The sequence below is a fragment of the Athene noctua genome, chromosome 11 (assembly GCF_965140245.1).
Source record: "Athene noctua chromosome 11, bAthNoc1.hap1.1, whole genome shotgun sequence".
NCBI classification, from domain to species: domain Eukaryota; kingdom Metazoa; phylum Chordata; class Aves; order Strigiformes; family Strigidae; genus Athene; species Athene noctua.
The window spans coordinates 15,664,480-15,687,043 of NC_134047.1; the positions used below are offsets into that span (position 1 = coordinate 15,664,480).

A 22,564-nucleotide genomic window follows, 5' to 3' on the forward strand; every position below is an offset into this window, starting at 1 on the left:
TTTAGAAAGGCCCACAGAAAAATGCTAATCTCACTCAGATTTTTAAAAACTGTGAAATATTTAAATCAAATAGTTTAAAGATTCCTGTTTATAAACCTTTATTTCATAAAACTTTAAACATCTGACTCCTAACAAAAATTGAAGTTCAGTGCTTTCAGAAGTGTCCATGTAGCAGCTTCCACAGGTCCCACTGCTGAGCCATTTTACCAGCACTACCGTACACTCTAGGCAGTTTTCTACAGCTTTATACTGTTGTACATGTGACCACATCACTTCACTCTGGCAAACTGTCCTTCAGAAACACAAAACTGAGAAAAAAAGGTAAAATCAGCAAAGCTCCGAGGAGAGGACTGCACGGAGGTGGGTCAAAGGGCTCAGCCCAGGTGACAGCTATCAACAGCAGCGCTGCACCACTTCCCTTCTACCCGCCCTCGCAGCAGTTAAGTCAGCAAAAAATAGAGTCGCAATTCTGCAAATAGCACTAGACTTCTACACAAAACAGTCACATCGCTCTCATCTGTGCTGCTCTAGTGAATCGCAGCAGGCTCAGGAGAAACCACATTACCAAAAAAAAAAAAAAAATCGATAGAGGTCCTTGGGGTGAAATGGCATTGCACAGCTGTGATGCACAAAAACACTGTACAAGAGTCAGTTAAAGAAATATCTGTATTTCAGCACGTTCTGCAGCTGCAGTCATCTTCTCTTCTACAGCTGAAAATATCTTTTAGATACATACATATACAACACCAAACAACTGTGATAACTGAGTTGGGACAAGCCTTTTTCTGAAGTAGTTTAAAATAAAACAGTTGTAATTCAGGTGTTTGCCTGCCAGAGGGAGCTAAAGGAAAGAAAAAAATTCCGTATGTCTCAGCAGTGCAAAAGTTTTGGTTTTGTCCTACACGAATTAATTTAACTATTTGGACAAAACCAAGGTTTTAATGCAAAAAATCAACCCCAGAGGTGTCTGACACAGGGCACCCTGCACCAACACCCCCATTTCCAAAACCTTGTCAATTGTGCCCAATGCACTCTCTCTACAAATAACTTCCCCTGGATCTCTGAATGGAAACAATACCCGCTTTTAAGGTATATTTAAGTACTTTTTAATCCACAACATAATGGAAATGACTGTGCCAGAGACAGGCTTCTCAAAGAAAAAAAGAATCATGTGAAATGGTACCTAATGCCTTATTACACCAACTTGCCACTAAATGCATGGCAACACTGCATAGACTGCATTCAGTTTGCCAGAACAAAATATATATTATGCTGAAAACAGATTTTCATTTAAATGTTTATTGGTCTTTCTTGCACACTCTTTCCACTTATTGCTTCTAACACTTAACGTTGGTACACCTATAAATCTGCATGTGGTTAGAGTTGCTACAGCATAAACCTGTAAATCACCATATTAATAATTTCTCCTTGCATAGCACCAGCTAACCTGAAAACCTTAAAACAGGCAGGAATTGGTCTCATTTTGCAAACTGGTAAAGCAAAATAGCGAAACAATGTGTTCACGGGAAACCAGGATTGTGTAAAACAGTTCAGGAAAGAATTCCACTGCACACAAGGTGAACAACCCCTTCTTTCCATCCTGTACTTAAGTTAAACTACTTCCAATTTCAACAACTTTAAGTTATAAAAGCAAGCATGAATCCCATCAGAGTTTTCACATTTTATAAGACAGCAGAACGCATATACATTAAATAGCTCCCTTTAATATTAAGTGCTAAACTGATCCAACTTTCCTTAGATCAACCTTTGACCAACAGCTTTATAATAAGCTTAGTAGTATTCTGTGTATTTCTTGCAATCAAAACACTTTTAGGAAAATCAGTTATGCCACCTTCTGGTATTCACAAGAACTGCTCTACAAGACAAATACTCATTTTCATAAATTCTATTTTAAATGGGAAAAACACAGCATAATCAGAAAACCCACTTCATGTAAGACATTGAAGCAAAATACGACTTTTTAAGCTTTGGTTGATTCATACAACATCAGTAACTTGGACGGCCTGCTGACAAACACAGGATCATTCCCCAAGACTACCTGGTTTGAGATATGAGCTATTCTGCTCCTTGCCCTATCTTATCAGCTGAAAAGGCAGAGAGAGTGAAAACAACGAGCAAACTTGTGAAATGGCTTCTGTACAAGGAAAAACTTGTAGATTAAACTTAACAGCATTGAAGGAAGATAGGCACGAAGAAATACATTAAGTCTATAGTGTCACAAAAAGCACAGTAAAGGTGTACAGGACATCTTTATTCACCAACTCTCTAACACAATAAAGAAAAAGCTTCAAATGAAACTAGCAGATGTCGGGTGACAAAAACCAGAGGAAACTTCTTCACATAACATGCTTCAGCTATCACACCATCAGCTTTTCAGTAACCACTTCTTCTCACAACAGATTCACAGAAGCAACTGTGAAAAGTAATAAAAAAAGTGGTTTGTACCAATAGGCACAGTAGGTGACTCAGAGTCACATGCAAGATCAGCAGTCAAACTTCCCCACCCTATCTCCCACTATCAAAGCATCATTAATACTATAATAGAACAAATGTATGGATATGTAAGAAATACTACAAACACCCTTCCTTCTGTATTACACTCAGATCTATGCAAAAAATTCTGTACTGGTAAGCACACAAGGAAGGATGAATTTAAGCTACAACTTCAAGAAATTATTGATCATTTGCAACCTAAGCTTTCAATATAAAACCATTTATAGATGTCAATTTTCCACCAACAGCTTCTCAAGCAGAAAAAGCAGTGCATCTTCAGTGAAAGAAGGCCTAGAATTAGGTATGAAAGAACATTAATAAATTATGTGGATAACTGACTTCAAGTGTGTGAACTCTGATGCACCACTGCTCCTCACGAGACAAGCATCTAGCAATTCTCCAACATTAGACAATCTTTGATCCACAAATTAGATATTTCTGGCTATAATTTTCCACTGTCACTGTGAATTTAAAATATGATAAAATATCATACAAGCACAAGACCATGCTTGGATACTTATATGCAAGTAGAAGAAGCAACATAAGACAGTTAAACTACAGGGACATCTATAAGCATCTCTACTTGCTCATCACACCTTCCCCACAAGCTTTTGCATATTCTTTCAGCTATATATATATTCAGCTCTTTGCAGTATGCATCCCATTGTATAATCATTTTCTGGATCTCTAAAAGCAAAATTTGTGTTAAGCAAAGCTTTGTTCTAATGTGCTCTTACACACATCACATAAAGTACAAAATACTACTTTCATCACAGACAACACTAGAAGTCATGCTTCAACACCACTTTATTTGCCTGAAAGGTTTTCCAAGAACCTCAGAAATAACTAATATAACACCAAAGTTACACAGAAGAACTTCAGAAGAATCATGATTGTAACTCAGACCACGCATAATGTGCCCGTAGCCACCTGAACAAAGTCTTGCTGCGTATTGCACAAAGTGTTGCCCGGAAAATGCGATGCTATAATCCCACCTGATGAAGTGTTATAAAATAATCAAATTTAAAAAAAAAAAAAAAAAAAAAAGGAGTCAAGAACTGACATCACTCATGCCTGAACTGTTCCTGCCTGCCCATGTATTTACAGACATTTATAACTGCCACTGAACAGATTTTTACAGTTCAGAAAAACATTTCTTCACTCACTCGGAACACAGATTCTAAATTTCCAGCGTTAAACTGAAAACAGTGTTGGTGTCTAGCGATTCAAAGGCAATCTCAAACTCAGTACTTTCATGACACTAAAATCCTTGAAAGCTGAAGCTTTTGAGGCCTTTGAATAGCAAACATGAGAAGGAGGCAAGAATAATTCTGGGGGCACCTGGGAAATCTGTGCTGAGACAGTCATGCATTACTCCAAATCCAGGATACAGCAGTCAGGTCTGATTAGGAAGGGACAAAGGCAGGGCAATAAACCAGGTATTTATTCAATAGGGTCAGTACTGAACTTTTAAGCAAAATGCAGTTGGTAGCTTGAGATAAAATGAACATTTGCCACAAGTCTCTGTAAACACTGAAATAAAAACTGTCCAGCGAATAATAAACCTATGCATGGAAACCAAGTTACAGCAACTACTGGACCACAGCAGTTTGACATAAACAGTATTACAGAACAGTGTTTTCTTGAGTGCTTCTCAAACTTCTGCAAAATTATGTTCTGGCTCATATCCTTAATCAAGCAACAACATGCACAAAAATACCTCTTCGATTCTTTCACTGAACTAGAAACGTTAGCAGATTACCAACACCCTGCTGCACAAAAAGCAGCTGCTGAGAATAAAGGTTTGGGTTTTTTTTTTTTAAAACACGATAAAACTTTGCTGAGTCCTGAAATGGACTTTCAGGAATTTGGGAGCAGGGGGAACAATAGCAATACTCAATTTAAGCACAAAATACTAATTTATTAAAAAGAAAAGATCTATTTGAAGACTACTAGAGATGTTAAATAATTAAATTTAACAAACAGTTAAGAAGTTGTTCAGGATTCTCAGCCATCATATCAAGCATCTCGATATAAAATAACTAAATCTAGTACTTGCAGATAAGCAGTCTATTTATTATTATCTTTTATCAACACCCTAGAACAATGCACAAGGCACAGTGTGACTAAGCTTTTACTTCATCGCTGTAATCTGATGAAAGCATACAGAATCCAAAGGGCAAAAGTAAAATTAAGTAAAATTATTGAGCATTAGCTTTCCGTTGCTGAATGCACATAATAAAATCTTTTTAACAGCAGATTCCAGTAATGTGATTCAGTTCATTTACCCTCCTTCTCCCTCCCTTTGCTCCCAAGTTCTGCATTGCAAATGGTCTTATAACCCATAACTGTCCAGAGAACAAGGCTATTCCTGTTCTAAAACAACACTCCTCATTACTCCTAAACCATGCATAGCAGAGAGATGGCTAGTCCAACTTCAGATCAAGCCAGCATGCATCACGTAATTACTCCTCATCAGCCAAGGTCTTTGTCACACCCCACTAAACAGCAGCAATGAAAAGGATTTCCGGTTTACAATGACAGACCAGTGATGTCCTTGCAAAGCCCCTGAAGCAAAACCCAAGACAGACTACTATGTATTTTACTATATTGGCCAAGCTCTAATTATCTGAAAACAGAACTGAGCAGAGTCACATTGGTGGGCTAATTACCGGGGAGATAGAACAAGAAAGGAGAAAACCTCACTGTGAGAGCAAAAAAGAACACAGACAACAGCTAAAGATGTAGCTTTAGCCAGGAGAAAACAGCTTTACAAAGCCTGCAAACTCCTCTGCTTCAGTTCTCATGTTCTGCTTTACTCCCACACCGCTCTGACTCACTCAAGGCACGTCGATCCACATTTAGGCAACTGCAAACATGGCTTTGCTATCCTTGTCCAGCTGAGGTTCTGAGGAACTTGCTGACTTGTTGATACATGACCTCTATGCTTTTTGGAAGAACAGAAGTAAATTGAGAGCATCTGAAGACTTAACACATTCACTTCAAATTAAGTTTCCTTTCAGATCCTTGGCTGATACACCTCCACTCACCTGGCTGTCAGCTTTGATTCTACTAGCCTGTAACTGGTGAGCTGGAGCAGAAGAATGAAACTAGAAGTCTGGAATATGGAACAGAACAGCTGCATGCTGAAAACGTTTGGACTCCAACATGATGAACTTGGATGTGATAACACAGCTTGGGAAGACAGAAGGAGATTATCAAAATGTTCAGGTTTCAGGCATGTCATGGGAAGGTCAGGAATAAATATACACGTAATATTGTAACAAGACAGAATAGTAGTTGTTACAGCTGCAAGTTTTCTGTGACAGATATACATCTGCATTTTAACAGTAGACTGTTATTTTCCGTTCTTAAATTTCCTATAACCCACAGGAATCATACTGATATCTGGATTTCAGATTTCAGCATGCGTCTGTTTATGTGATTGGTACTCATCAGGCTATAGAAGAACATACTGACAGAGTTGTTCCCCCTCAGTCTTCACTGGTCCTTCAGGATGCTTCAAGACCATGTGAAAACTTCATAGTTGCTCCAACTTTCACCGTCCAGGCCAGGGCACTAATGCAAATAACCTGGCACTTCCCATTTTTACAAGATATTCTTAACAACGTTAGCAAGCTTGAAGTGCAGCTCATTAAAACAAATCAGTTTAAGATGCAAAACCTACTGGTCTCCCCATACAGTGAACACCCAAGCAAGATTGGATATCCTGTTTTTCCAGCATAGTCTCCACCACCGTGCAATTATTTTGTGAGAAATGCCTTATTTCACATCCAAGTGAACTAAAACCTGGATCAGACACATCCCATATGTCCAAAGACCATGGCATCATCTGAAGAAATGTATTACCAAGCTGCAGACATTAACATACATACAGAACACTGGCATTAAAAAAAAAAATGGAATGTACAAGTGGGGTCTGGATTGGTTGGGTTTTATAATGCAAGGGTTTTTTTGTGTTCAGGTGGCTTTTTCCTCCTCAAGTAAGGCACAAGTATTATGCACACCCTTCAGTTGGGGGGGGGGGGGGGAATTTTTGTTCGTTTGTTTTCAAATGTAGGAAGTACCAATGAACTATTTAACATCCACAAAGGTATACTTCCCTTTTCAAAATTAGGTGACTTATTTCTTATCAGCAAAATGAAATAAAATCAGATGCATCAACAGAAAAGTTTTGTTTTCATCCCTTTCCCTTTATGAATAATGCACAGTGTAATTCCTCCATATTTGGCTATACCACAGGACATGGATTACAACTGAAAGTTAGCACCAAAAAGTATGTTCTGGGAGTATGGAATTTAAAGATACTATTGTTGCTTTTCAAGATGACAACTTATTTCAAAAGTGTTTATTTATACGATCAGCTGCTGGCTAAAGCAGATTAAACTGCCTATTAAAACAATTCATTTTTGAAACAGCGGGAGTTATTTAAGTGTTTGACTCTTCTATGCATTATCAATTTAAGAATTATGCCAGTCAGTACCCAAAAGTGATATGCCCAGTTTAGCTATAGGATCACAATGTACGAATTCATTATGTGCAGAAAAACAAATCCCATTCTCCCTTAAAAGGGAGAACGGTATACATGCACCCCGAGTAGCTTATTTTAGATTTAGGACTCTAAAGCGCCTTATAAGCCTAACATCACTTTGAATAAAGACTCCCTTTTTTAACTTGATGCACTCAAACACCAAACTGAGCAGGGAAACAATTACTCATAACACTACACCCACCACTTGCCATCAAGAGAACAGTTATAACCAACACATATCCACCCAAATGACAGAAGACAGAGATATGAAAATAAAAGGGAAAATGACAATCAGCATGATTACATTCCACTAAGAGCATGTCACCAGCTGGAGAACTTTCCAGAGCTGTACCTTTTCAGCAAAAACTGCTCATGCAGTATTGAACACAGTACAAACCATCCAGATTTTCCAAGCAGCTAGTTTGCAAACTTACCCATTCCATTAAAAGCAGTAGCCTTGCTCCCTTCAGAGAGAAAATAAATTTTTAGATCCAAACCTATTTGTTGCCCACATCAAGATCAAGTTGCAAACATTTCATGTGTCAAAAGCACTGTTATTACAAACAATACACTAAAAGTAAGTTTGGACAGATGTTAGGATCCAGAAACCATGTACAGAGGAAGTTTAATTAATTGCAACTAACCCAGAAATGCACCGAAACCAAAACTGGAAACAAGCTTTAAATATGCAAGAGGGTGTTAATACTTTGAACCACCATTCCTTTCTTCATGCAAAAAAATATTTTAACATAGTTCAATGTTACCAATTTATTCATCAAGCCTGCACATAAATTGGTAGTCATACAAGATCAACTTCTGGGTTTTTATCAAATACTCCATCACCACAAAAAACACATTACTTTTACCTAGTCAATATAGAAAAAAAAACCTCCAGAGATTTTATTTAAATTTAAGTCAACACTAAAGCTGGGAGTTTTTACTTTATTAAACCTTAAGTCATTTGGAGTAATTGGTTAAAATAAGTTAATTTAGAAAGCTTAAAAGCATTTATTGGCGAAAAACCTTATACTGAAGAGGTTAATTCTTTCACTGAGGTTAAGAAATCATTTCCTCCTAAACAAGCACAAACACTGTCATACACACCATACTGAGACCAGATGTGACCAACACAAGTGTCCAATAAATAAGATAAGAAACCTCTCCTCAAAAAAATCCACTGGATTTTTTCCAATTCTTTATTTTCTAACTTTAGCTCTTACATGAATATATTCAAAAGGCTTCATATGAAAATACCAACATTCACATTTCAAATGAAAACATACTACTTCTAAAATATTCAAGTGCGCATGCCTAAGAACAAAGGACATAAGTGAATTCATGGACCTAATGAGAAGGAGAGAAAATATATGTAACATCACTGCTACAGAGAGAGGCATGACTTAAATAAAATCAAGTACAACAGATTAATTAGAGGGAGATCGGATAGAGTAAAGAAGTGCTGTTTGGGTTTATAGAGACTGGAAGCTTTTAAAGATGCAGAGAACACATAAAACTTTCCCTGCTCTAGGGAAAGTTTTTATAATTTTTTCTTCAAGTTTTAAGCATAATTCATTGAACTGCCACTTTTTATGCTAAGCAGAAATGTGACTGACTAAAAGGCTGTACGTATTCACTGAGAGACAACAGTATACAAGAATTTCACTCATACGGAAACCTGAAAAGTGAAACTTGAGACTGAACATGTTCAAGTCACCATAAATGCATCCAGCAGACAAAAGGCACTTGTGTGCCTGTTTTGGGAAAAAAAAAAAAAAACAAACCACACAACACCACACAAACCAGAAAGTATGTTGCTTTTAATTCAAGATCAAACAACTAGCGAAAAATCCCCTCAGAAGCAGAAAGCAGCATACTGATAAACTGGATCATTCTTCAAGAATGATTTCGCTACTGCCAAAACATAACTTCAATAATTTAAACTGTTGTCCCATGAATTATCTGTTTAGACTGAGATCAAAGTACACAAGATCAGTCAATGAAACTACAGAAACAGCTCTATTAGATTTCTTTAGACTAAACTTGCTAAAAATTTAAGTTGCTTAATGTCAATTCAACCTTTGGAACAGAAATAATTGAACATTTATGTTTACAAAGAATGCTCAAACCAGTTCTTTAAATATATTAACCTAGTTAAATGAAAGGTTTAAATGTCATTAACAATCAAAATGAAGAATGTGGAAGTCTTTAATGGCATTAACAGAAAATTGCTAGTCATGAACAATTTATTTGATGCAGCAATATCTTCAACCACCTACAAGGGAAAACAAATCCTACCAGTGTTGTGAAATACCCTTATCCTTGCTGCTATAGTTCATATAGCAGTGCAGAAAAGCACCCTATAGATCCCTGTCCCATTCTCAGAGAAAAAAAATCAAATCAAAACTAACATTCTTGGCATGATGCAGCTTCTTTACAATATCGAGTGCCAAACACTTTTGTACCAGCAGCTATTTCATTATAAACTTAAGGCATCTAAGCTTAAATGAAAAATAATCATCAAGTTCCTAATTAAACTACAAAAAGCATGAAAACTAACAAAGGCATGGAGTACATCTTCAAAGATTTTCTACAGAAAGATACTGCACTAGAAACATACTGATTTTTTTTGTTTCTTTGAAAAAATTAGTTGAGTCACTTATTAATCGGATCAGACAAAACTACCATTACAGGTGTGCAGAATACAGCACAAGTTAAAACTGTAAACAATTTTATAGCTTCCTGAAATCTGGTTCAGTTAATAAAAGAACAGTTATGTTTTAACTAAGAACTTTATTTCAAGAAATAAGGAAAATCATCTTCTTCTTCTAGAGTTTCTTCCGGGACAAGGTGATTGTCTCTACTCTTGCCCTAAATTTGTGAGTTTGCTTTCTAAAAAAAAGAGTAAGCACAAAAAGATGAAGTAGCAGGTAAAGTATAATCAAGAAAGACCAAATGGCTGATTTCAGTATATTTCAAGACAGAAATCCCTCTCCAGCCATACTGGGAATGTTCTTAGCAGCACACTAAAAGATTTGATAAAGTAACTATTCCTGCCTTGTTGTTCCGTAATTGGTCTTTGGATACCTAAAAGCAGATGCAAGTGCAGCTGTATCAACTAAATCAGAAAAATCCACAGAAATCTTGGACTAGAAATCCACAGAAATCTTGGACCATTAAGATTAAAGCTGAGTTTGGGAAAAAAGAAAAAAAATAACATATTTGAGGGAAAACACATTATTTGAGGAACAACTTAGCTTACAACTCATTAACTAGGTCCTTTTGTTTTTTAAAGTCATTTGCTAATTAGCTCTTCCAGAATTCCTCCATTTTCCATATGGGGAAAAAGGGCTTCCAGGCTGCCATCCTGAAAAAAACCCACTGATACCTCTGCAGGAATTCAGACACTTGCAACATACCTGTCATGAAGCACTGCTGACACCTCCCCTCTGAGCACAGAATGATCCATGCCGCCCAGGTTAGTAACTCCCCTGTTGACCAAAGGATATAAAATGTAATATGTCATTTTAGATTAAGATAGCCACACCAAGGTGTGCTTAACATGGTAGAACGCATGAAGTTGCAGCAAATAGCTGCCAAAGATATGTGGAGTCTATCTTTTGTTTTTGATAAGAAAATTAGGGGGTTTGTTTGAAGAAATAAAAATGAGTCACAAAGCCAACGAGCCACATCCTAAAATCTATTCAGGCACAACAGTATCTGCATGCTGACCATCTCCATACTACCTTTTGAGATTTTTAAAGAAATTTGTCAAGGCTATCAACAACAGAAGAAAGAAAACTGACTCGAGAATAAATTCCATCAACCGAAAAATCTGATGTTAAAAAAAGAAAAAAACTGTGACGGTATAAAAAGTGCCAATCTCAATGAAAAGCCTTTACCCCAATCTTCCCCAAACCTAGTGCACACAAACTCTTCTGCATGAATCTCTACTGCTCAGCTGTGTTGCCTGTATTTCTGCTACTCCCTTGACTACCATAAGCTTCAATTAGTCTTCTTTTGGCTTGCAAAGGCAGGATCTAATCTAGGATGCTAATTTCTAATTAACTTGTCTTCTATTCATGTGTGCCTTATAAACCAAGGAGAACATCTAGGAGGAAATATAATCATAGTATTCCATTTCAAAGCAAGGAACTAAAGCTTCAGTGCACCAAAACTTTGCTGCTCTTCAACTGTTAGAAGACTGAACAGAAATGATAGCAGACTTGGGCCTAATTTGAAGCACAAACAGTGAATTAAATGAGAAAACTGAATTGACCTCTTAATTACTCATCTTTGTTCAACTTAGAGAAGAAAAGGTTAAGAAGGATCTCATCACAGGTTTCAAATACCTCAAATGTAGTTGTAGAGAAGACAGAGGTACTGAGTTTTTCTTTATTATAAATCTCTTGTAAATGTGTTATGAACTGAAATACCTTCCAATCAATATTAAGTCACTGTTGTCACTACAAAGCATTCCAGACAATGAAAATATTCTGTATTTTAACAAAATCAGAATCGCTTAACATTACTCGTTGCTCTCTTTGCCAACAAAGCATCAAGAATGAAAATGAAATTCAGAAGTTGAACTAGGTCTTCACATTTTAATATTACAAACCCTTGGGTGAACATGACAATATTTATATCAAATTCTTCTTTTCTATCTACATTGGACAAACCTACATTTATGCTTTTCATCTTGCCTGCAGTACTACATCATTAGGCATGTGCAATTCCGCCTGACTGGTAATTTGTTTGCTGGGGGGAGTAAAGAAAGAGTGTTTTGTTTTCAAGACCTCTTCCCTTGGCAAGAGACTGAAGATATAGGAAACACAAAGGGTGCTGTTTCTCTAAAGAACTTACACATTCAGGCTAGCAAGAGACTTAAACAAATGAGGTTACATCGATCAATTGCTTTTATGAATTTCTGTCATCAAATCAATTTGCATAAACTGCAAAAAAAACCCCACCATCTTTCACAGTGTGTGCTGCCTGTCTTAGTCTCAAATATACAACAATTTTTTTCCAGAACTATTTCTCCAGTATCTTCAAGATGCAACCTTTTCTCCCTTGTTACCTACTCAGGTAAATCCATCTTTCATAAAACTGAATTATTCTGGTTTCTGACAAGCTCCACATCTCTTAAACCTTTCTAACTTCTGAAATGTCTTCCTGCCTTACCTCTTCAGCCTCTTTATTACAGCTTATCCATCCAATACTCAACGCTTCTCTCTAAATCGAGCATGAGAAGCTGCTTTTTAATGCCCTTCAGGGCTCAGCTTTGCTGTTTTTGCAACATTTATTCCCCTTAATTAAATCAACCTTTGCCAAAGCATCCAACAAGCACCTCTGTTTTCTTCCATGTAACCCATTATGCACAAAGGTGACTTTAAAAAAAGCAGCAATAATTTCTCCCTCAAAATAACCATCGTCAGCAATGACACATGGCACTGACCATCAGAGTGCTGATATACAGCAAGTATTTCTTCTTAGTCACTCAGTTTGATTTTTCCATAGATCCTCATCTGCACCTGCTCTCTCATTTTGCACTCCAAGTTATAAGCACCTTGGATGAAAGATATTTTGTTTTACTTTTGTATATACTAGCACTGCTTGTCAGGTAAGTATTCAAATAACATTACCTAAGGAAAGTTTCAGCAAACTACATAGAGCTGTATTTTTCACAGCATTTTCACGTACCCACAAAATTAAGTAAAAGCATAGCATCTTTAAATTCAAAAGAATAAAAGATCTAAACTTGTCACAGAGTCAGTTTTTCATATGGATTAAGAAAAAATGAAAAATCTGCTTCATAAGAAATTTCATCAGTTTATGCAATTTTTAATTATATTTTTTTAAAAAACACAAGACTGCCTCCAGTAAGGGAGTCTATCTGTGAGCCTTTGCAGCACGAACCAGGAGCTTGAGGTTGACTTAGTGCAGTTGACAAAACTGCAGTGACGAGTGGCATTCCTCAGGGATTGGTATTGGGACCGGCGCTGTTTAACATCTTTGTTGGTGACATGGACAGTGGGATCGAGGCACCCTCAGCCAGTTTGGCAACAACACCAAGCCGTGTGGTGCAGTCGACACACTGGAGGGAAGGGATGTGCCATCCAGAGGGACCTGGACAGGCTGGAGAGGTGGGCCTGTGCAAACCTCATGGAGTTCAACAAGGGCAAGGGCAAGGCCCTGCACATGGGTCAGGGCAATCCCAAGCACAAATACAGGCTGGGTGATGAGTGGATCGAGAGCAGCCCTGTGGAGATGGAATTGGGGGTGCTTGACAAGAAGCTCAACATTACTCAGCAATGTGTGTTCACAGCCCAGAAAACCAGCTGTATCCTGGGCTACATCAAGAGAAGCGTGGCCACCAGGTAAAGGGGAGGGGAGGGGATTCTTGTGGGACCCACCTGCAGTGATGTGTCCAGCTCTGGGACCCCCAATATAAGAAGGACATGGATCTGTTGGAGCAAGTCCTGAAGAGTCCACGAAGATGATCAGAGGGCTTAAGCACCTCTCAAATGAGGACAGGCTGAGAGAGTTCGGGTTGTTCAGCCTGGAGAAGAAAAGGCTCCAGGGAGACCTTATTAGCAGACACCCACTACCTAAAGGGGTCTACATGAAAGCTAGGGATGGACTCTTTACAAGGTCATGTAGTGAAAGGACAAGGGGTATTGGCTTTAAACTGAAAGAGGGGAGATTTAGATTAGATGTAAAGAAGAAATTCTTTACTGTGAGTCATGAGACACTGGCACAGGTTGCCCAGAGAAGCTGTGGCTGCCCCCTCCCTGGAAGGGTTCAAGGCCAGGTTGGACAGGGCTTTGGGCAACCTGGGCTAGTGGAAGGTGTCCCTGCCCATGGCAGGGGGGCTGGAACTAAGTGATCTTTAAGGTCCCTTTCAACCCAAACCATTCCAGGATTCTAGAATGGCACAGGTACGCATTACAAGTGCAAGTAAGCAGTGACTGTTAAGGTGGCGCTTTGCTTCTTGCAAACCCAGTACAGTTGATTATCTCTGATCAAAAGCCACCAAAACTAAACGATGACAAGAAATGCAAGCTGATTGCTGAGCACTCTGCTAGCATGATAACAGCAGAGAGTCAGGCCTTTCCATCAGAGGCTATTCTGATCCAGCTGCAAACACCCAGATGCAACATCTGTTGAGACAGGGTTGCTTAGGAGCAAGCATTAAAGAGGGCATCAGACAAACTTTAAAAAAATATTCCCCATGGATTTTTCTCTTTAATGAAAAAGACTATTATAATGTTCCTTACTACATTTTAAAAAATAAATAAAAATCAACATACTGTTTCCAAAGTTATTCACATTTGGGTCCTTGAAGCAAAAGCAAGAGATCATGATTAAAAACAAAAGTTGTGTGACCAAAGTCTAAAATTTAAGGAAGCTTTGATACTAAAAAAAACCCAACACACTTCGTATTACACACAGGAGTTCATTAAAATTCTGCAGTAGGCATATGCTGGATCAGTTCAGACTTCCTGAAATGCCATTTACAAGTAATGCAGTTTCAGGTAAGCTACATACACTAAAAAGGAAGTGCGTTTAATAGAACAGGATCCACTACACTGAACTCCATAATACAAATCTATATTTAAAATCAGTGCAAGTAATTCCTGTTTTATGTAAACCATTCTTCTGCAAAACTAGCTTCTACAGCACACAGAGCACTATTAAAAAAGTGAACATCTGGCTTGTGAAAAATACACTCTAACCTGCAGAATGCAAGCTGGCAATGGAAACATTACCAACGTGCAGAGTACAATGCTACAAGAGATCTACTGCCATGCCCTCATCATTCTAAAACATGTCCCAAAACGGACCAAATCAGAATATACAAACTGTTTCTGCATAGCTACAGCAACCTCTAACAAGACATTAGAGACAGCAAAATAAACCTCTAGAGCTGTGACATGGGGAGAGAAAAACCTTTGCATAGTCTCAGTGCAATCAAACCTATAATCTCAAAATCATTCAGCAATTTCAGCCTCTGCATAACACTTGCAGGAACACAATCATGCTTCTGTGCTCCTGAGCTAAAACGGGATTATTTCACTGCCTAAGTACACCAGCATCTGCGCCACAACAGATCTCAGCTCTCAAGTCAATCTGTGCTTTGGCAGTTATGGGCTTCTTAATTTGAAGTCTAAGAGTGACAGATCTGACAATGCCAGAGTCATTGTTAAATTTCAAACTAAATGCAGCGTCATTTTATATAAAGAGTTATGTAACTAAAGTTTAAAACCAGACCTGTCTGCTAATACACTCGTTAAGCGACACATAGGACAACACATAGCTAGAGAACACTTTTACCGAAACCCTAATCCACTAGTTTGTGTCTGCCCCATCAGAGGTCTCTCCTCTCTTTGTACATCATTTCTCAAGTTTATCCATTTCAAATGAGTCTCTCTTTCCACACCAATGACCTTGATGACACTGCCTCTGACCTCTACTTGTGTCTAAACTAACAACCACCTCTGCCTGCCTGCTACAGCTTAGTAGCCAACAGCCTCATCAAGAGCAGAGCCAGACAGCTCCTCCCTACCAATTCTTCACATCCAGCAGACCCCAGAGACATGTCCCTCCAGACTGTAGTGGAAGTGGCACCTCTTGCCACATCCGCTATTTCAGGCTGTATTTCAGGTTTAAGACAGTAAGCTGGAAAGAACCAGGCTGTTGAGTCCCATGCACCTAATGTGTTACAGCTGGCAGAAGGGTTCTCCCTTGCCCCCTTCCCTCCCATTCTTCAATGCTCTTATTTTACTGCCAAAGTTAGCTTTTACCTGAAGATTTCCAAGGACAAAAAAACCTACCTTGTTACACAGCATCACATCTTTCCCACAAATGGGGCAGGGACCTGAAACTCACCCATTTCCACAAGCAGCTGCATGTGACACCACATCAGGGCACTATGCAAGGACAGTCTCAACCCACTACACTGAAAGTAAAGTAGCAGAAAGCAGAATTTTTGCAATGCTGAGGTGTGTGTATCAAAACATTGTCTCAAATGAAATATTCTTTTGGAATTTTAAGTCAGCTGATCAACTGTTTCATGCGTGGATTTGCACAACAAACCACATATTTATGGCAAGATGAATCAAAATATTATGAAGCTTATTAGCTGGCCCCAAAACATCTAATCAATTTGATGAACAAGTGTTCTTAAAATATTTGAGTCCTTACAGATTTACCATATCTTCAGTGTTCTGTAAAGGACTTGCATTTCACCTGCATTTTCCATCCCTCATAAAGCCTTTATCACCTGTGGCTACAACTTCAGCATAAAGCTCATTCATCATCACCTATAGTTAATAAAACCACAGTGGTGAAATAGACTCCACTGATAAAAGTTTGATTAGATAAGCATTCCATTAAAAAAAATGCACACAGAAGCAATCCAGAAAATACAAGAAAAACCTGTACTATCTCCAGGAAGAACACAGGACTTGACATTCGTATCCCACTTTCTCTTCTCTAGGAGTGAAAAAAGCCCTGGTAAGAAACCAGCTGCTGACTGTCGGTTATTTTAAGAGCATAAAGCTTTAGGTGGTTACTAAGATCAGGGAAGGCCAACAGAACGTATTAGTCCATTCACAAGGAAACTGAATAGCTTAGATACAACATGTCCCTTTGGTGTCCAACTTGTCACATACACCCCTAATCTACTGATTAATGAGGGCACAGCTCAAGTACCTATTACTATTGTACAAATTAGACTTACTCAGATACAAGCAGATGTCAAGTAGAACAAGGCACCCTCATTCAGCCTGTCAGGAAAAAAATCAGCATAGGGAATGGGTGTGCACCTCTGTTTTGGTTGAAGTGGTTTATTTCTATAATTTTAAGTTAAATATTGTTCAGTGTACTTAGGAATTAATATTTCTGAAGCACATTAAAGTAAAAGTCAATATTACTAAAATGAAAAACTTTTATTGTATGTTCTCACTTTATTAGCAAAGCCACTTTTTAACTTAATGGACTAAGTTGCTGTATATATTTTAAGCCCTGTAAAGCTTGCTGCTTGAGCATTCAAAAGGAGAAACATTTTTCCAGTTTTAACCAGTAATACAACACATTCATACGTGCACAGTAATAATCATGATAAAACCAACAGTAACAGGTAAATACCAATTTCCATTATCCATCCCACAAACTGTATAGAACTGTATAAATGCCACCCACAGAAAGACATATTACAGCACAGAGGTTGAAGCCCAGGTTATGATCATGTAGAACTGGGAAAAGAAACCAGCTCCTGCAGCTCCATTCTACAACAAGGACTAAACTATTCAATTCACAAGCTATCCCATTATATCTTACACATATTCACCCTTGCAATAATCACATAAGAACTAATGAAACCAGCAGACAGATATTACCTGTTATTGCAGCTACTAATGCTGACACAGAGGAGTCTTAATGTAGGCAAATCCAGAAACACTGTTCACAGTGGGTGTCATTGGCTGTAAGCCTTATCCTCTTCTTTTAAGTATCAGAACACAACCTGATGCAGCCATATGCCGAGGACCATGAAAAGCTGACTGCTATGCAACTAAAAGGTCCTTAACAGCAACCGTCTGTAAGAATTAAATGCTAGATCCACGGACTGTTGCCTATTTTTTCAGAGCCTTTTCTGAAATTTACCACTCTAAAATATAGTCAAGATCTGTAAACACACTCAAAAGAAAAATATACACATTGTCAGGGACTGTGGCATCACTATGAAAATATGTTAAGGTATGTAGACTGATACTTGGAACATTTATACCTGAACATTTTTTTAAACAAGAAATAAGAGATCAATCAAGTTCAAATTTTACTAAGACTTTTTTTTAAAAAATGAAGTTATTTCTCAACTGCAAATTTTTCCAAGCTCTGTAGAGTGATACCCAGCTGGTAAGTAAATACAACTGTACTTGTCTAACACACTGTACCTGTCTAAAGCACATCAAACTTATGCAAGCCTGTATAGATCAGATGACCACGCAAATTCTGCTTCCTTCATTCACCCTTCTAGAAAGCTACAGCAAGAGTTTAAAGATTATTTTCTTTTTAAAGGGTAAAGATTTTTTAGTTATGAAAAAGCTCCTTTGTCCTAAGGAAGCAGCTTGGAAAGTTGAAACAGAAGTATCTGAACCAAACCAAGTCTTTGGTCACATCCCCTCACCTCATTACTAACAGCAATTTCTGTTGTTGAGTTTGCAGAATTTAAAGAGGGACACTTTTAAGGCCATCTATGAAGCAAGCAGCCTAAGGAAGTAGCAGACCCCTGAGCCACCCCTACCTGATGTACTGGATCAGAAGTGGGACTGCCAAAGACTGTCTCGGGGCAGACCAGAGCAGTTTGAGGAGCTGCAGAAGGAAGATCTCTGCCCACAAGATCTAATCCAGGGACTCTGCTTGAGCCCTGACCAGAATCTGAAAACAAGGAAAACAACGCGTGCCATAACCAAAGAATAAATAATCCACTACTCTGGTTACTCACAAAATGTATCTCAAAGTAATATTTTTATTAAAAGTATTAATTATTATTCTTTAAAGTTATATTACTATTAAATAATATTATCACTGCTACTCAGCCAACTGTGTCAAAGTCTTCATGGACTTTGGCCAAAAGAGAGTGATTTCAAGGTCACAGAGTACATCAAATCAACACTATCTCCTGGGCAAGTCAGCTGGATCAGACAAAGGATTTCTCCTACTGCTTCATAAAGAATCCAGCACCTGGCCAGAACACTTATAAAAGAAATCCTCCCGCAGCCGTCCTGAACTGGCAAGCAGTGCCTGGAAGAAGCCAAGGGAAAGATGACTGCAAGCCAATATTATCTTGAAGCAGATTTTCTTTCGACTGAAAGCAAGACAGACTACCAGCCACTATTTGCAGATGCCAAACCTTATCCCAGAAGGAAGAAATTAAGCATTAATAACAATTTTTTTAAAAGTAGTTACTAAAATACAAATCACAAAACCCTATCTATGAAAATATGCAAACAGGTCCAGGACAAGGGAAGCGTAAAGATAATTTTAAAATCTTTTCCTTACATCTAGGTAACACAAAAGGCAAATCCCATGTAAGAACCCAAACTGGTTCCTAGCTATGAGTTTAAGCAATTACTAGTCTATTATAATAAAAGGATATTTTGCAATTTAGGAACAAAATTTTCATGGTGTAGCATTAATACTACAAATGCAAAAATATTTAGAAATTTAGAAGAACCGTTACCTCAAGCATCTTATGTGAGCTATTCAGTGACAAGAAAAGCACTGAAGTTGTCCACAGTGTTGTGACACCATTCTCCTAGATAATTATCATTAGAATACAGCAGTAGCTCCAGAGTATCAAAGCTTATGGTTTAAAAGAAAGCTCTCAAGACCACATTATCATATTACACTTAAAACAAAACAAAAAAAAAAGCATGAAGACTATCATGGAAAATCCTAAAATAACGTGCTGCTTCACTTCTCAACTGTTACTGGAAATTTGGCCAAAAAAAGGAAACACTGGGACTAACTGCCCCAAAGGAAAGAGCTGGCTGATGAGTCTACAGTGCTAGAAACAGCATATTTATGGAGTCCATCTAACAAATAAGATCACTGCATCACCTAATTGTGCTCAGAAAAAGTGACCTTGTTTGCACAAAAGTAAATCTTCTAAATACTTATTTAGGTACAGTTATATTGAGACATAGAGGTTCTTCCTTTCCTCTAATATTTTGGGAGCATAGTTTAGCTGCATCCTCCCAGAACATTGTTGCAGTCCAGCAGACAGGAACTGAAAACTTTCAGAAAAGCTGCTACTGACTGCTACTGTTCCCATCTTCTTTATGGCAAATATATCAGACTTCCAAACAAAATTAGACAAGGACAATAAAGTGTTAATGACCTGTCAGGTACAATAGGTAGCATCTGTAAGCTTGACAGAAGACCTTCTGTTAGTACCAAGTTAACCCTACTACAGGTTCCAATGTCAGGGGCTTTTACTGATGTCTAGAACACATTCAGCAGTCAACAGTAAAAGCCACTCTAAAAAAGTTAGATATCATGGTTAATCATTTATGAAACTATACATATTCTATTGCTCTGTCTTCCAGCTCTTTATCTCAATGATCAGCTTTGTCTATGGCTTCCATGAAGGGCTCTATATTCACAGCTTTCCAGAACCAAATGAAATTGCTAAGCAAATGGCATAGTTAGAATTTCTAAGTTAGGAAAAAAGAAAGATTCCCACATTAGCGTTTTGGCCTTTTTCAAAAAACACACATCAGTTACTCACAAAGTGTCTCTCCACATCATCTCTGATAAGCAGAAATATCTCCTCTGTTCTTCATGCACCTGTAGTCAAACAAAAAAGAATTGAAGCAGAGTTACAGACAGACATCCCATAATAGCATCTGCCTCTCAGATCCCATGGATTTTCACAAAACAAACAAACATTCATTCTAAACATTCACACACAATATGACTTTCTCCCCATTTCACTAACTTTCTCCAGTAAAATTACAGAGATAAAGGAGCACAAAGGGAAGAAAATTGCTTTTTGTTTGCATGTATTACACTGCTCTTTGCTGTGGAAACCAGGATGAATTATGAAAACTAATCAACTGAACCAAGAGAGCACATGCCCTAGATTTTTCAAATAATCTCTTGGTTTAACCCAGTTGTTCCTGAGCCTGCCTATCCCATGAACAATTTACTATAATGGAAGCTGTGACTCATTAAAGTCACCTTTTATTTTAAGAGAGAAACAGCTCGAATTATTTATGTGCAAGATGTAATCACATTAATTTGTACCAGAGGCCAAAATTTTAATGAGTTCCGTTTTTAAGATCTAATACAGTTGATAAAAAACTCCTTGTTTAATTTTTTTATGTCTCAAGAGTACATCTTGCAGCCATTAACCAAAATGAAAGACTACAGAGTATAGTCAAGATTGTAAACTCGTAGTTCCACTTAAAGGGACAGTGAAACAGTTGTAATATTTCAGTGTGCTAACATCATTTAGCAGCAAGCATTGCAAAATATAAACTATGCAATGCCCCTGAAAAAAGCCACTTTTCTGATTTTTGGTCTTTTATATTTTCAATTGTTAAACATAAGTGAATGAAAAAAATAGTAGCTGTATGAATTAAATATTTCTTTAAAGCAATTTACTATTAATTTACAGCCCAAAGCAGAAATTCCTATTTTTAATACTTTTAACATACAAAAGTAAATTAGTATTTTTAGATATGGTCACAAAACAGTAAATCTGTAAAAGATTTGAAATAACAGGTCAGTTATATATAAAAACAGAAAACAAACTTCTGCAGGTTATCCTCTCCTCTTTAATTGCTCTTTAACTACCGCTACAAATACAATTCTGACTTCAGAGAGTAGGTTACAAGCAATGCTAATTTAGGAGCCTGTCTCAAATTTTATTTTGTTAAAGCAGATTTAGACATTTAGTGGAAGGAAATCACATGGTATTTGCAAGCATGAATTTTAAGTTCGGTGTGTGCTTTGCAATACTTCAAATATGCCGTAATGGAAGCAGCAAACAGAACTGCTTAAAAGCATCTAGCTTGTCCCCTCCCTTCCACTGATGCTAGAGCAGCCGGTAGAATAAGGTGGTTCTTAACTCCTGGTGTTGCTGCACCTTGGGACATCCTCTTGTTTCAAATAAACTTCAGGTTCTCCTCTCTTAAAGAAGTCTGCTGAGTAAATAGAATATGTTTTATCTGTCATCCATCATAAAACATGTTCAAAGAGTACATGTACATGTGAACTGCTTTCCTACCATCATACTCAGAAATAGTTACTTGCAAAGTCCTACGTGATGAGCAGTGTGGTTAATGTAATTAGGATGGATACTACAACCTCATTCCTTGTTTTATCATCCTGTGGACATTCCACAAGCTCCTCTGATGAGGCAAATACACTACATAACAGTATGAAGGGATCAAAAGACAGGTGGTCCTTAACTTCACAAAACCCTAAGGTTGGGATTAAATTAATGCTAAGAAATAAATGAAGTTGGCCTCCTCTTGGGCAAGCATACACTACAGATGGGTTTGCATATATAGTTAAGCATCTTCTTTCCATACACCTGCTCACTGAGGTCAAAACCACATTCCTTTGATGTGGTCTTTAATGGGGTTGCTTATCTGTACATATCAACTATACTGTTCACTACAGCTTACTTAAAAATTGGGAAGAAAAACCTTTCAATTACTGACTACAAATAAAAATACTTTATTTTAATCCTTCCATTTTACATAATTTCCCTAAACAGGTCACTCAAGTTCAACCTAGCCACAAGTTTCTTAAAGTTTTTGAAGAAAAAAGCATTAGTAGCATACAGTAAATTTTTGCTGTTCCTGACTAAACTAGACCTGAATTCCTGAAAAGATCAGTTTCAACTTCTCCCAGAGACTGTTTAACATATTAGACTGGCCAAACTGTTTACATACAGTCAGTACTACCTTTAATAACTTTAACCTT

The 22,564-nt window shown here is 37.6% G+C and overlaps 1 protein-coding gene across 11 annotated transcripts in view; it reads right to left on the reverse strand.

The window, feature by feature from the left end:
• KLHL13 (kelch like family member 13) overlaps positions 1-22,564 on the reverse strand; it is a 90,230-nt gene that overhangs the window by 50,660 nt on the left and 17,006 nt on the right. For 3 of the 11 annotated variants that reach the window (XM_074914808.1, XM_074914806.1, XM_074914803.1), the window contains 2 exons: positions 20,358-20,416; positions 10,483-10,554 (listed from right to left, as the gene is read on the reverse strand). In XM_074914808.1, the coding sequence (XP_074770909.1) occupies positions 10,483-10,554; positions 20,358-20,377 (92 nt within the window). In that variant the 5' untranslated portion in view covers positions 20,378-20,416. The other 8 variants (XM_074914817.1, XM_074914816.1, XM_074914811.1 and 5 more) reach the window with 6 other exon arrangements.